At 46.9% G+C, this 15,118-nt stretch overlaps 2 protein-coding genes across 2 annotated transcripts; one reads left to right on the top strand and one right to left on the bottom strand.

Moving 5' to 3' along the window:
- Positions 1-9,091: 9,091 nt before the first annotated feature.
- On the bottom strand, positions 9,092-10,944 carry msrb1a (methionine sulfoxide reductase B1a). The gene is made up of 4 exons (XM_076170657.1): positions 10,791-10,944; positions 9,991-10,133; positions 9,695-9,809; positions 9,092-9,586 (listed from the first exon to the last, which is right to left on the bottom strand). The coding sequence occupies exons 1-4, from the start codon at positions 10,843-10,845 to the stop codon at positions 9,567-9,569; spliced, it is 333 nt and encodes a 110-aa protein (XP_076026772.1). The 5' UTR covers positions 10,846-10,944; the 3' UTR covers positions 9,092-9,566.
- Positions 10,945-11,284: 340 nt separating this feature from the next.
- Positions 11,285-14,947, top strand: LOC143016366 (uncharacterized). The gene is made up of 3 exons (XM_076170659.1): positions 11,285-11,856; positions 12,264-12,551; positions 12,951-14,947. Exons 1-3 carry the CDS (start codon positions 11,580-11,582, stop codon positions 14,171-14,173), a joined length of 1,788 nt encoding a protein of 595 aa, XP_076026774.1. The 5' UTR covers positions 11,285-11,579; the 3' UTR covers positions 14,174-14,947.
- The last annotated feature ends 171 nt before the right edge of the window (positions 14,948-15,118 follow it).

The raw sequence follows: 15,118 nt of genomic DNA, 5'->3' as shown, positions 1-15,118 counted from the left end.
TCCCCAGCAGCCTGGTTGAAGCAGCCGGAGCGAGTGTAGAGTTTCTGTGTGCGGGGGGAGACGGAGTTCAGACTTTGAACCTGACTATGCACCAAAGTCAGCCGTCTGAATGGATGAGGGAGGGAGGGGGGGGGGGGGGGGGGGGATCATCTATCTAGGAGAGACACACACACACACACACACACACTCACAGGCTACACACACAGGTTAGTGCGTGGGAGAGAACCTTCACTGAGATTGGCACTTTTGAGAGGGAAGAGCAAAAATTGTCGGAAAAATCTCAAAAGAAGTAGTGGCGTCTCATTCATCCTTCCTGCTGCTCACCTGAGCTGTAGTTTCTATGTTTACTTCTGTTCACTCCCCGTCGTATTCCACAAACCTCCTCGGGATAAACACAAGCCGAAGGGAGGGACATTGGAGGAATATGCACGTTTGAAAGCCAAAGCCTGCAATTGGCAATATTGTTTGAGACGTAGCAGATTAAGGGAGCAGAGTCTGTGTGGATATACTGACATGACCCGGGCCAATATAGAATAATGATACGTTCTGAGGCACAAACAGCCATTGTGAATCCCTCCAAAGAGACGCCCGGCCCCGGCACTGTGGAATTCACAGCTTTGAGGGAACGACTTGTCTGCTGTGCTCCACGGCAGATTCAGTCGCGATGAGGTCAGAACCCAGCTTTTGCTTTTATTTGCACCCCTCCCTCCCTCCCTCCCCCCCTCCCTCCCCCTCCTCCCCCCTGCCGTGTTAATTACTGTAGTTGGATTTAAACTGACAAGTCTGAACGAAGAAACATAAACAGTGGGTTTAAAGAAACAAACAGGCAGCTGTGGCGTCGAAGAAGAAGAAGAAGAAGAAGACGTGTGAGTCGAGAGCTGTGGGTGTGTATACAGGATCAAGCTTGTGTTAGTGTGTGTGTGTGTGTTTTCCTCTCTTCATGCCCCTCACATGTACACCTGCGTGCGTTGGCATATGCACAACACGCGCGGGCCGTAAATCTCGCCGTGGTTGCCGCAGGGTTGAGCGTTCTCGCCGCATGGTGTTGAGCGCTTACTGATAGAGTTCCATAGCCAGAGGCCCGCTGATGCCGTGTACATGTGTCAGCCATTAGAGGAAATTACAAAAGACTCCCCACCAAAAAGCAGAATGTTCCACTCTCATTTGGTCGTTTCCAGTACGAGGAAGAAGCTCTCGAGCCATTTAAGATCGCCGCAAGATACCCGGCAGAATCCTTAAAACCATTATGACAGATCTATGAAACCACCGCCCATGAGATTCCCATTTAACAGTCCAGAGGCAGAGCTGGAGTTTCCTCCAAATGGAACCTGATGCTTTTATTGTGACTGGGATGAATACGGCAGGAGATATTTACTAATAATGGACACCAGATTTAGGGGGGATATCGGCGGATTTTCCTACTGTTCTGGGTGATGATTTGGTTTCCACTGTTCGGCTCTGATTGTCATTAAACAATATCCGCTTTTCTTCTTGTTTTCTACGGTATGATGAAGTTATTAGACCAGGAGACGACCGTAAAAGAGCCCAGTTCAATTTAACATGGAAATAACAGCTAAACAGTTACACTAGAAATATTGTCTGTCTGTCTGTCTCTCTGTCTCTCTCTCTGTCTCTCTCTGCTCTATGGAGGATGCCCGTCAGGCTCAGCCCTCAGGTATCAGGATCAGGGAATACAAAAGCTGACAACAAAGCCATTGTGAAGCTCCACCTTCTTCTCCAGCTTTCCCAGCTTTCATCTGCGCCACGTTCGGCAAAGTCGCTAAGAATGACGGCTGGAGAAAATGACGCTTATCTCTTTCTCTCTCTCACTCTCTCTCTCTCTCTCTCTCTCTCTCTCTCTCTCTCTCTCTCTCTCTATCAAGCACATTCTACAATGCATGTCCCATCCCTCCGCCGGCCTATCATCCTCACACGGGTGCAAACTTTCACACACAGCTTTACCCTGCAGGTTTAGAGAGACATCACCTGATGAATGAATGTAAAGCGCAGAGAGAGCGAGAGAGAGAGAGAGAGAGAGAGAGAGAGAGAGAGAGAGAGAGAGAGAGATTTTCATTTAATGCAATAGCCTCGAAGGCCTTGAATACATTAAAAGAGTGTTGGACGGGGAGTGTTAATGCCTCCAGCTCAACATTGGAGTCGTTGAAAGTCTGCTGCCATTTATTTCGATTCCAACTTCATAAGGGTTAGATTTGAGCCGGCAGATACGGTTACATAACTGATATACGTACGTGTGCAAATATATGAGCCTGAAGCTATTTTTCACATAAACAAAGACGCATGCAAGGGTTTGCGCCATCACCACCAGATCCAGCTGCACAGAAACATCTCCCACACGTCTTTCATCTCCGTATTAAAAAGTAAAATGCCTCTTTCTCCAGAGCGAGTCTGTGCAGGAGTCTGGCGTTTCACTCTTATTTACCTTTCTCTCTCGGCGCTTTGCTGTTGCAATAATAATCAGGGCCCAGAGTGAATCTAAAGAGTGCAGAGGGAATTAAACTGAATGACAATCATGTCATCACACAAGCCACAGACCATTTGGGAAATGCCTTCTTCTCTAATCCGCAGCTCTGTGGTGAAAAGTGGGATCTGGCGCTTGGCTCCTAAGCGATATTGGGTGTGTTGGGGAAGGGCGGAGGCGTAGAGAGAGAGCGAGCGAGCGGGAGAGAGAGAGAGAGAGAGAGAGAGAGAGAGAACGAGGATAAATGTGTGTTTGTCTGCATGTGAGAGAAGAGTGTGAGCGATAGAGAAACCAGGTGAGAGACAGGTTAAATAGAGACAGCTATGATTAGTTCCGTGTACAGTTTCATGCCTCCCAGCTCACAGTGGGGGGCGGGGGAGGGGATTCACTTCGACACTTTGACGGGGCTGGGAAAGTGACGGCTCCTCTCACGACTTCATCACGCCCTCGCCCTGTTTACGTGTGCATATACGTGCGTGTGGAGAGTTTTGTTTGTTTGTTACGCACGCGTCGGTGTGTGTCTGTGTAGCTCCATTGTTCCTATCTGCGTGCACATGTGCCGCTCGGCTTGTGGCTCCCCGGTGCCAGACGGGGGCTCGGAGACGCTTTGTGGGCAGGCCTGCGTGGCTTCGCTTTCATTCGAGGGCCTTGTACTCTTAAAATGTTGATTGCCGTGACGTCAGGCTCCAGACCGCAGCCCGGCCTTTTATGTGTCACTGTCACCATGTATTTCCGCCCCAGTGTGTGAAAAACAACTTTCTTTCCATCTTTAGGGATTCACTCCCACGGAACACGCAAAGGCCGCTCGGAACACCGCCGTGCCGCTGCCAGGCCAGAGCGTCTCTCGCACTCACGCACTCTATCCACATGGTATGGCGGCGCGCGTGTGTGTGTGTGTAATGTCTTTCCGTCCCCGCTACGCGTCCATTTAAACGAGACAAACAGGAAGTACCAGTGCCGCTGCTGAAAATAAAAATCACAACCCGTCCTCAGCTGGGTGTCAACTTTATAATTACTGCTCTGGAAACCCACAGCGGTTTTGTCTCTCCACGCTCTGGAGTTCCCCCTCTGCTCTAGGAATGCAAACTACCAGACTGACTGTGAGAAACAACAAGTGTCATCAACCAAAACAGGGTCATTACCTCACTCTGGAGTCAGGATTGCTTTGGCTTATTCTCACCTGCAGGCTGAGACGGGTGTGTGTGTGTAGGTGTGTGTGTGTGTGTGTGTGTGTGTGTGTGTGTGTGTGTGTGTGTGTGTGTGTGTGTGTCAACGTGCCTCGCGCTGCAGAAACAGGAGATGTGGAGCTTCTCGTCGCCTATAGGGCCGCTCTGCATTTCACAGGAATGCAGATTCATGTGCGACTCCAACGGGCAACAAGCTAAGGTGTTGATGGTTGTTTTGGCCAAAGGGGACAGGAGTGTACCAAATATGTGACCTGCGGGGCGGGGGGGGGGGGGAAGGGAGCGCTTGTTTAGTTTCAAAGAAGACGTCACATCAATCAAATTTTACCTAAAATGTAAAATGTAGCAGTATAGTTCTGGCTCGGTTTCTCTTAGAGGTTCTGTGTGTATCTGTTCTGTGCCTTTCTTTACACACACACGCACACACACACACACACACACACACACACACACACACACACACACACACACACACACACACACACGCACACACACACACACACACCTTCTAGTAAAGCTGATAATCACATTTGTTTGTGTGTGACCTTCATTCCTGTGGGAACTTGCTTCAAGACTGTGACCTCAACACACACACACACACACAGAGACACACACATATAGAGGCATCCACAGACACGCACAAATCTCCGTCTCCTTCCTGTGGGACTGGTCTGGTCTCACTTTGGCTGTGGAGTTCTGTGTTTTGGGGACAATAGAGTGCAGGGCGTGAGTGACACTTTGTAACCGAGCCGTCATTCATTTCTTACAGTCATTTCTGGAGACACACACGAAAACACACGGTGTCACAGTTTTAGCTGCGACACGCCAACGGAAGGGGGGGGGGGGGAGAGAGGCTGGAGGACAGAGCGACATGATGACAGGAAGAGCGACTGAAGGGAGAGATTAGAGGGCGTTTGCTGCTCTGTCAGAAGTCAAAGAGTCAACAAGCAAATGTGAAGATTTCCACTTTGTCTGTGCCAAAACTTGACGCTAACAGGAAGTTGACCACATATTCAGGGATCAATTGGGATATTTGGGACGTTTTGTCACACAATCAAGCTGAACTCTCAACTTTAGAGATTTTACAATATTAAACCCTTAAATCTGAAATCTGAACCTTCTCCTTTTCCTAATTTCTTAACTTTCCAGGGGGAAAAACTCAAACAACCTCAGCTTCTCCTCTGATCCCCCTTAGACAGCATCGACTAAGAAAGACTCAAATCAGAATACACGTGTAAGTGTCTCGTAGCGCTGAGGACGAGGAAGATTACAGGTCACTGATTGTGTGAGTGACCTGTAATCCAGGAGAATAAAAGGCTCGGCCACCTTTTTCTGCACACAAGTTAGCAATCAGCAGGACCAAAGGAGCAATTTTGAGGATGAAGACCACCCGTAGGAGGCCTGTGTGGGGCGCCGGGGTTCACAAAAGTTCTACACGGGCCATATGTGTACACGAGAGAGACAAACACGCAGTCTTCCTGGTCCAACACACACACATGTGTGCGTTTCATATGAAGCATGTTGGGAACGTTAACCCCAGATGACAGAGGATGAGCAGCCACAAATTGGAGGGAGTTGGGGTTGGGTGGGAGGGCGGAGGTTGGCTGGAATGGGAGTGTGTGTGTGTGTGTGAGTGAGTGAGTGTGTGTGTGTATGGAGGGGGCGACTACTGTCTGTGGCACCGTACCCCCGGGGGGAAAGACTGAGGTCATGTTCAGTCTCCGTTGGCACACTGATGCTCCTAGCGTGCCGTGAGTCCGTCTCCACGTCAGAGCTCCTGTGACATTCCTGCTCAGGCGCTGACACACACACACACACACGCCTTCTTTTCCACACGGCTGGAGTCTCCGAGCTGAGCCTCCTTTTGAATCACTCAGCCAGGGAATACCGACCTTCCTGATAATTCCGTCCCGTCCGTAACGTCTCCCCCCGGGCCTCCAGTGAACTTCTATCTGTGGTTCCTGTTTGATGGTTCCTTCACCAGCCTCCTCGTCCTCCTCCTCTTCCTCTGTCTTTGTTCCTCTCAAACCGTGTGTACTGTCTGATCAAGGAGGAGGATGAAAGCAGACATGTGGGTGAAAATCAGCTTCATTCTCCTGTTTTAACCCTTCGCTCTTATCCTCCAATCAGCCCCTGCCTCCCCATTTGTCTGCGTGAGGCAATACCAGCAGCGTGCACCGGAAGAGTGTGTGTGTGTGTGTGTGTCCTCTGCTCCTCTTTGCTCTTCTTCTCTGCCTTTGAAGCATTCAGACCAGCCCCGTGCCACTCGTATCCAGCTCCAATATCCATGAAACAGATCAGCGTGCAGATAGCGAAGGATGTTTGCAAATGAATGCCCGCCTCCCTGCAAACACCGAGGCCGACTGAGCTCAGTTTTGGTAGAGGAAGCGGGGTTGCGATTGTGTGATAAACGTGAGAGTGTGTGTGTGTGTGTGTGTGTGTGTGTGTGTGGGTGTGTGTGTGTGTGTGTGGCTTCTTTGAAACCTCACACATCGTTTGATTTCTCACTGGGGACCCTCATGCTTGAGATATTAAAGGCTTTGCTGTGTAAATTTGCGTTTGGCCGGACGATCCCTCACTCATGTTGAAATCGTTGACATATTTTGGAGCGCGGAACATAAATATGAGGTTTGCCATTGTTTTCTTCCTGCTAAATCCTGCAAAGCTTTCATTTGATTCTTTTTTATTCCTCTTCATCCATATTGATAGAGTTTATTATGACTCCAGCCGAGCACAGATCCATTTCACACAGCTGCACCGCGTCGTATCTGTTTATATCCTCATCGCATCGTGTTCTGGGTCATTGCTCTTCTTTTCCAGGAGGATGAAATGTTTTCTCAAACACGGTAGAATAAGAACAATGGCCCCAACCTGGACTTTTGATTTTTTCCAGCACATTTCTTTGATCCATTCCGCTCTCAAGTATGAAACCTGCTTGTTTATCCGTTCAGTCACTTCACCAAAGGAGACAGATGTTCGGACCGGGGCTGTGGAAAGAACATGGCATGTCTGAGATCGGCCCAGTGCCGTCCTACTATACTGGTACAGTAGAAGGGAGGAACTGGCTCGCATGCTGCAGCTATATCACTCCCTGATGAGGGGAGTTTTCCCTTTATTCATTACACGCTCGCTCACACACACACACACTCATCCAACATCTCATCCAACTCCTGCGCTGGGCAAATAAGTTGGATGACAAAAAGTTACTACCTCGCTGAACTGGGTGTAGTGGCTTCCGCACACACACCGGACACACACACACACACACACACACACACACACACACACACACACACACACACACACACACAACAGGGCCCCTTTTTTTCTGTGGCCCAAAAACAGAAGCAGGTGCAATACGTAGAACAAATCCCACATCTGAGCCACAGCCTCTTATATTCAACAATCAAAACAAGATGTGCAGCAAATGAGTCAGCGGACCTCAGACATGTGTGAAGTTGAGCATTTAGGTTTGGCCTTTGGGGAGCAGATGGGTGGGGGGGGGGGGGGGGGGGGGGGGGGGGCAGGGGGTGGACATTGGAGTCACAGCGGTTAAACGGGATTAAAGATCTGTCTGGCTTAGAAGCAGGATGGTCAGCGGTCGCAAACCAAGTCCGTCTCGTGATCCTATCGGAGGATTCAAACTTCCTCCTTCCTGTTTGCTTCCTCTTGGCCGTGCAGCTGTGTTTTAGGTCTCCTTTAGATAGCCCGTGTTAATTACAGTCCTGATTTTTAAGCCATTTCCTTTTCCTCTCTGCGTCTTATTCTCACATCTGTTTTATCTTTGTGTTTTCCTCTCTGTCTGTCTGTTTGTCGGTCGTCGTCGTCGTTGTTGTTGTTCAGTCGCTCTCCCTCCCCTCTCTCTTCTTGACTTGGTCCCCCGAGGAGAGTTTAGTCTGTGTGCCAGCTGTCTATGGTGACACTAAAGAGGATCAGTCACAAGGAACATATTACTCTGCTAATGACTGCAGGCTTGAGGTGAGGTCAGAGTAGAGGGGGACTCACTCGGTCCTTCATCTCCACTCAGGGAGCTGACCTGTTGTATGTCTTGGCTCGAAGATCTAATGACTTTGAAGAAGCTGGAATCATTTTAGGGACAATGCATGAAATATTTACAAAAAAAAAAAAAAAAGCTTCAAACATTAAAATAGTATCTTCAATAATACATGCAGAATTACTTTCTAGGAAAGTTTGCATTGTCTGTCTCAGTCCTCTACCTGACAATGGGCGCTTTCATCTCAGCCTCTTGATCTTTCAGTCAGTCTCCAGTCCACACCTGCTCATCCCACAGGTATAAAGAACACCAGAGCAGTTGAACAGCGCCCCAGATTCCACCTTTTGTTTAGAATTCCAGGATTCCTGCTCCGGGGGAGGCCACAAGTTCCCGATGCCCAGTCACACCACATTGTAAAGTCTCTTTTGTGATGAAAGCAGAGAAACAGGCACATGTAGGTACCTTTTAACAATCAAGTGAATTAGAATGAAAGGGGGAGGTTGTTTATTCCAAATACAGACCTTTGTTTCTCTCGTCTATGAGGGACCAAACACTGATCGTTCACTCACTTCTGTAATATTGTGTAAAAGCGATATTTTGTGGTATTTGCCTACACTGTGTAAATTGTGTGCTCAGTTTTTGATTCAACGTTGTACTTTACACATGCAGCAGTGAGTTGGGAGTGTACAGTAGTTAATCAGACACTCTGTGGGGTGGATGGCGCCCTCAATTGATGGAATCCTGCAATTACACTTGACTTGACTGTAACGCCAACGTTAACAATAGCAATTCATTTATTTAATTCACCATGGTGTGACTAATGGACACTTGCTGAACTACATATACTTGATTGATCTAAGAACAGTGACATGAGCAGCTTTAGATACTCAGTTAAGGGAATTTTATTACTACCAGACACTACTGTCTGAAATGAATGTTGAGCCTGTTGATCATTGGACCAGCGTCCTGGAATTCCCTTATTGGACTTTGTCAAACCAAAGATTTATTCTACAACTAAATCAATTTGAACTCAATAACAAGATCATTTGCTAGCTGTCCACGTCTGCATTAACATTCTTCTTCACATCACACAGGTTGGAAATGATTCTTAAATTCTCCTCCATCAGAGGAAAAGCAATCAGAAATGTAATCAATTTCGAATAACTAAAGTGAAAGTAGTTTGTCCTAACCTTGAGGTTTGTGTTCAGCACCCAGCACATCCAGGTCACTCATCACTACCAGCCTGTCATCGTTGCGTAAGGCCTCGTCTGGTTTCTCATTGCTGACACCAGGTGGCAGAATTACATCATGACAACGGTGTCAGCATGTGTACTTTTCCCTTTTGTAATAGTGCTGGATGTAGAGTGTAAAAAGGGAATCATGTCAATCAAAAAGCAAACAGATCACAACAAAATTACACATAAGAGAAATATAAACATTCAAAAAACATATTTATTACATTTTGCATATCACACAGTGAGACATTTGGACAGAACTTGATAAGAGTAATCATCAGGTAAATATATAGTCATTTCATTCAGAGATTCCCATCAATTCAATGAAACACCAGGGTGATGGAGGTAGAAGTAATTGTCAATCAATTTTACAAAAGAATTCAGGATCCGTATTTTAGAAAAGCTTCCTCTATTATTAGACTGGCCATGTTTACTAGTGCATCTTTGGTAGAGAAGTAGAAATATAAGTTATTCTGTGAATCTGTCATCATTGCCTAAACAAAGCTGTTGACTCCAGTTCTCTGTTCTCACTGTCCAGCGAGGGCAGCATCCATCAGAGCCCTGGAGGTCCCCTTGTTGGGATTTAGCCCAGAACCCTTCATCCGCTGTCCACACCTTCAGCAGTACAAAGAACTTCCTCAAACTCCGGTACCACATCCCTTTGATAGCTCACCTTACTGTCCATCAACCTTATCTGTGGAGCGGAGCAGAGCAGGTTACCTAGTGGAACATATCTTCAACAGTAACAAACTTAACCCATCTATTATCAATATTTAGATATAGTCCATACACTCTGTAGTACCTTTAGGGACGAACTTCAGTGAGCTGCTGAATATTCAGAAGCGGGACGAGCCTCTGGACGGGCCGTCATTCATAAACTCATGGCCCAGTCCGTTTCCACACTTTCCACACAGAACCTGGAGGACATCAGAAAGCCGCATCAGCAACATCCATACAGAAAGTCGGTGATGAGAATACCTTCAAACTCAAAACTGGATAGATGTTTACAGAGAGAGAGGATGGTCCAACATGTAGATACTTTTATTGAGCTTATTATTAAAGACTTCAGTGACAGAGTGTGAATGTTTATGGTGGAACCTTATATGCTCCAGGTCTCTCCTTGTGTTTGGACACACTGTCCTCATGGATGGTCTCAGTGAAGGCAGGCCATGGAGAGGAGTGCTCGTATTTGGAACGGCTGGAGAACAGCTGGTGATCACACTTGGAACACACATAAAACCCTGGGAAGCAGAGGAGTGGACATGACGGTCAATACTACACCGGGAAAGACAACTCTATAATCTCATACCTCAGCCAAGGAAGATATGTTTTCACACACGTTTGCGACAATGACAATGACTTCCAGAACACAGCTTTACGATTAACTTGCATGACAAATATTGCAGTACAGCTTAATCCAAGGTAATAATTGTAAAACTTGAACAAAACAAATGAATGATGGACTGGACTGGTGAGGTTTGAGAAAAGTGTAAACTCTATGTACGCCCTCTAGTTCTCACTTAAAACTTCGACACTTAAAACACCGAGCCAGTAAAGCAAAAATAACAAATGTTTTGCTCTCTTGCTACAGCCTGTTTTGCAAGTTTGTTGTGTAACCAAGCCTTATCATGCGTTACAAAAGAGCTAGGGGTTGCAGGGGGAATATCCACTGTTGTGCGAAACTCCTATTAAATAACGACATTATTTCATAAATAACTGTACACAACATGAAAACACCCTCTTACACCCTTTAACGCTTTATTAAGCACTAATATTTGATAATGAGTTTTTAACTTCGTCTGTCGTTTAGCAGCTACGTATCTTTGGGAAACTTTCATTGTTTATATTGCGAAATAAGTGGACACATAGATAGCGGCAAATTAGAGTCGTTAAATCACCTGGTTTGAAGTGGTCTTTGAAGGCCTCTCCGCCACGGAACGAACAAAACGACATTATTGCGTTTTCACAGCGCACGTTGAGCCAAAAACAAACTCCACTGTGTGACCACTACTGAAGTTCTGAGGAAACCTGAGGACGGAAACAAACATGCGACACTTCCGGATTAAGATGCTGACTTTTAGAATAAAGGCCGAGAAATTACACATACAACATATAGTTTTGAAGTCACAAAACTAGTAATAGTAGTAATAGAATTTCATGAACAAAAATCCGCTATAATCCGTTATTCTTTCTCTTTTGTTTTCTTCCCTTCTTTATGTATAGAGTCTCAAAAATTGTCACATAACTGGATGCTCATTTGAATGCTAGATACTTTCTTTAAAAATATTTAGCAAAAACAAAGAAATTGTAGTAATAGTTGACTTAATGGGAGCGCAAGTGCCACCTAAAAAGAAATAACACCTTCATTATCATTTCATAATTACTTACTGTGATGATAGTGAAGAGTCTAGTGTAGTGTAACAAGACAAGTGAACGCATCCTTTGGAATGGCTGACACTAAGGTCCCGCATGTTGACCCTTAAAACACCACAATATAAACAATGTCCGCGTATAAATGGATTTATTTTGCATTCAACGTGTACAGTGTTTAGATGGCTTTTTTATTGCGAAGAGTCCGGAAGGAAGTCTGCTTGTAACCGGCGGAACAGAGGCTCGCACAGCCGGCTTGCTAGCTGCTAACCGCGGCTACGCTAGGCTGCGTTCTTCGCCGCATCCATCCGTCCATCATGGTAAACATGGTGTTCCAGCTGGGGTCTGTTGTTTACCACAGACTCTACGTGGCGGCGGAGGAGATTCTTGGAGAAGTAGACAAACCCCCGACGTCATCTGCGAACAAGTGTGAAGTTAAAGGAGCAGTCCTCCGGTCCTTTGTGCACCAGAGGCTGTACGCTGCGGCGGAGGAGATCCTGAGAGAGGTGGAGAAAACCATAACATTAGCTTTGTGTCAAGCTAAAGTGAGTGGTTCCAATGAAGAGGGGGGTGATCTTCTGAACCAGGAACCAGGTTTGAGACTTTTGTGTGTTGTTTCATTAAAGGGGGGTCATTGATGTGGTCACTGTCAGACCTGTGGACTCACTGATGTGCTGGTGGACAGTAGGAAATAGATTAGCTTATCTGTGGGTATTGACGCCATTTGTGGGTCCACGCATGCGCAGCTACTGTTGAAGTAGTAAAATAATGCAAAGGAAAAAGAGAAGCAACATCTCTTGTGTCTGCTCCCGTTCTGACAGTTTGTGTTGAAGCATATACATGGCCACAATCAAATAGATGTCACATAACTTACCCTTAACCCTTTAGTTCTCCTAACACTGTCTCCAAATCCAACGAATGGTTACTAAGGATGTAACCTTTTTTTCTGTAATGTAAATATTACTACCGTTTGATAACATTTGTCATCATTTCCTGTGCAGGTGCAGAACCTCCACCAACCAGCAGCACTGAGGTTTCAGAGCAACGTGACGCCACAGTGCTGCAGGAGAGCCCAGGACCCTCGACCTGCCTGAGGCCTGAGGTCCCGGGACCTTCGGAAACCAGCGGCGATGTGGACAGCAATGAGTGGAACTACAGCACGACAGGATTTACCATGTCACACATCAAAGAAGAACAGGATGTCGGGCATCTGCAAGCAACAGAGTTGACGTATGAAATGCAGCCGGAGTCTCCAGACTGGTTCCCGGCTCAGCGTGGCAGCAATGATGGTGACAACATGTTTTGCATCCTTCCCAAAAAAGTAACACACCAATATTACTGACAAAGCTTAGACAGATAATGTCCTTAAGCTTTATACTGGCCAAGCAAGTTAAATTGTAAACAGGATTGATGGGCCTTGGCAGAGGTATGCACTCTCTGAATGCCCTCTGGTTCTCATACGGGCTGTAAAGAAATCACTTGTCATCGTCCTCTTATCACGAACAGCAGTATCGGTCAACATAACACACTCGTATTCTGCATATCATCACAATCTGGAGCGAATCTGTCCTGTGATGTGATATCATATAAATACAGTTTAGAGTGGAGCTATTATATGAGATGTATCATCAGCTTGTAATGGAATCGTTCCTCTGTTGGATAACATTTGCCATTAATCTCACGTGCAGATGCAGAACCTCAGCTGACCAACAACACCGAGGCTTCAGAGCGATGTGACGCAGTGCAGCAGCAGGAGAGTCCAGGGTTTCAGATGTCACAGATCAAAGAGGAAGACCAGGATGTTGGAGGTGACAGACAAAAACCAGACGTGGGTTGTTCTTCTTCCCCTGAACTTGTTAAAATCGAGCAGGACCTGGCAGAAATGGAGTGTGAAATAGAGCCTCCAGAGTCTCCGGACTGGTTTCCAGCTCAGCACGGCAGCATTGACAGCGACGAGAGGAGGACAACCAGACGAAGAACACAGATGAAAACACAGATCGAAACTGCTTTGGGCTTGGAGCCGGACCCGGCAGAGATCCCATCTGAAACGGAGCCGGAGTCTCCGGCCTGGACTCCGGCTCAGCACGACGGCAGCGACAGCGACGAGGAGAGGAGCGACAAGCAAGGAGCTCAGATTCCGGCCAAGCGTGCGACTGCATCACAGGGACAAAGTGGCAGTGCTAAGAAGAAGAAACGGACAGCGTCAACAGATGAGGATTCTGCTAAAAGTGAAACGGGCCGCTGTTTTTGCCATTTATGTGGCAAGAGTTTCCGCTACGTCGGCCATTTAATGAAGCACATCAGAGTACACGAGTGTCAGGTCGACTGTGGCGTTTGTGCCGCAAAGTTCCAGTCTACCAAGGAGTTAATCAGCCATCTACAATGCGAACACGCCGACATCCATTTCTGCGACGTTTGCGGCAGAATCTACGCCAGCGTCCGCACTCTGGGTTTCCACAAGAGAAATCACGGGGGGCAGAAACGCTTCGAGTGTCAAGAATGTGGCAAGCGCTTCGCCCGCAAACACCACCTGATCGTTCACGTGCGGGTCCATTCCGGGGAGAGACCGTATCACTGTGACATCTGCGGGAAAGCCTTCAGTCAGAGCCAGACGCTCACCATCCACAAACGCAGTCACTCGGGGGAGAAACCCTACCATTGCAGCGTGTGCGGTAAACTCTTTTACACCAGCGGCCACCTTAAAACACACATGAGATACCACTCGGGGGAGAAACCCTACCCCTGCGACGTCTGCGGCAAACGTTTCACTCAACGGGAGAAGATGACCAGACACAAGATGACGCACACGGGGGAGAGGCCGTACGGCTGCCACGTCTGCGGCATGCGCTACAGATTCGCGCAGAACCTAAAGACACACTTGCAGGCTCATGAAAGGGAGGCGGCCAAGTGACACAACAGTACACTCACGCATTAACCCATCACGTCACGGTAAAGCTTACAGGAAAGATGTACACACCTATGGTATAAAGCCATCATTAGTTTGGATCAAACACTACACCAGTGATCATGCACGTTTTACCCAGTTACTACAAATCACTTCATTATTTTTGTCCCCGCAAAGTTACTTACCAAAGCTTTTCATGACTCTCGCTCCTCTTGTGTGTTCTGTTCTCACTCAGTTCTCATGCAAATAAGGCAACAGTGACACTTTGTATGGCAACACTAATCTCCTCTGAAGAACTCGCTGACCTTTGCCTAATCTGCTCTGTAGGTGTGACTTCTTCTCGGCTTCATAAACATTTCACATTGCCTCTGGTGTGTGCTTCTACTTGGCCAAGCAATAAATGCTCTCCTGCCGATTAAGACAAGACGGCCTTTGGTTATATTGAACGGTATGAGGCGGATCGGAGTCGGGTTGGCATTTGGAGACATTTTCCACACAGAAGGTCGCTCTTGGGTCAAGGAAGAGATGATTTAGATTGATGACAATACAGTTTCCCATTCCTAGTGACACAATCTTAATGAAAAAGCTGAAGTGTTTGGGTCCTATGAGCAACAGGTGCAATGAAGTGGATTTGTTTCCCTTAAATGATGATCACTATTATGAGATGCTTAGACCGGGCTTCTAGAGTCAATGAGGTCATGTGCTCAAATCCTCAAACCACCACCATTTAAATGCAATTGTACAGACAATATGAGACGAATAAAGTTAAATCCAGTTATATTTCGTTGGGTTTGAAGATGGTTTCTTTTTGCGGAGGGTTCGGGAGGAAGAGTCACGGCAACCGGCGCCACATAGGCTCACATACGGCCTCATCCAGTGTCTAACTACAGCCCAAAGAAGCCGAGTTCATCTCTACATGATCACTGCCGACATGAACCAGTCCATGTTCCA

The sequence above is a fragment of the Genypterus blacodes genome, unplaced genomic scaffold (genome assembly GCF_046128005.1).
Source record: "Genypterus blacodes isolate CSIRO-AG114 ecotype Tasmania unplaced genomic scaffold, CSIRO-AGI_Gbla_v1 ptg000226l_1, whole genome shotgun sequence".
Classification (NCBI taxonomy): Eukaryota; Metazoa; Chordata; class Actinopteri; order Ophidiiformes; family Ophidiidae; genus Genypterus; species Genypterus blacodes.
The sequence above is the reverse complement of the archived record's forward strand: the minus strand, read 5'-3'. Positions and strand labels throughout refer to the sequence as shown.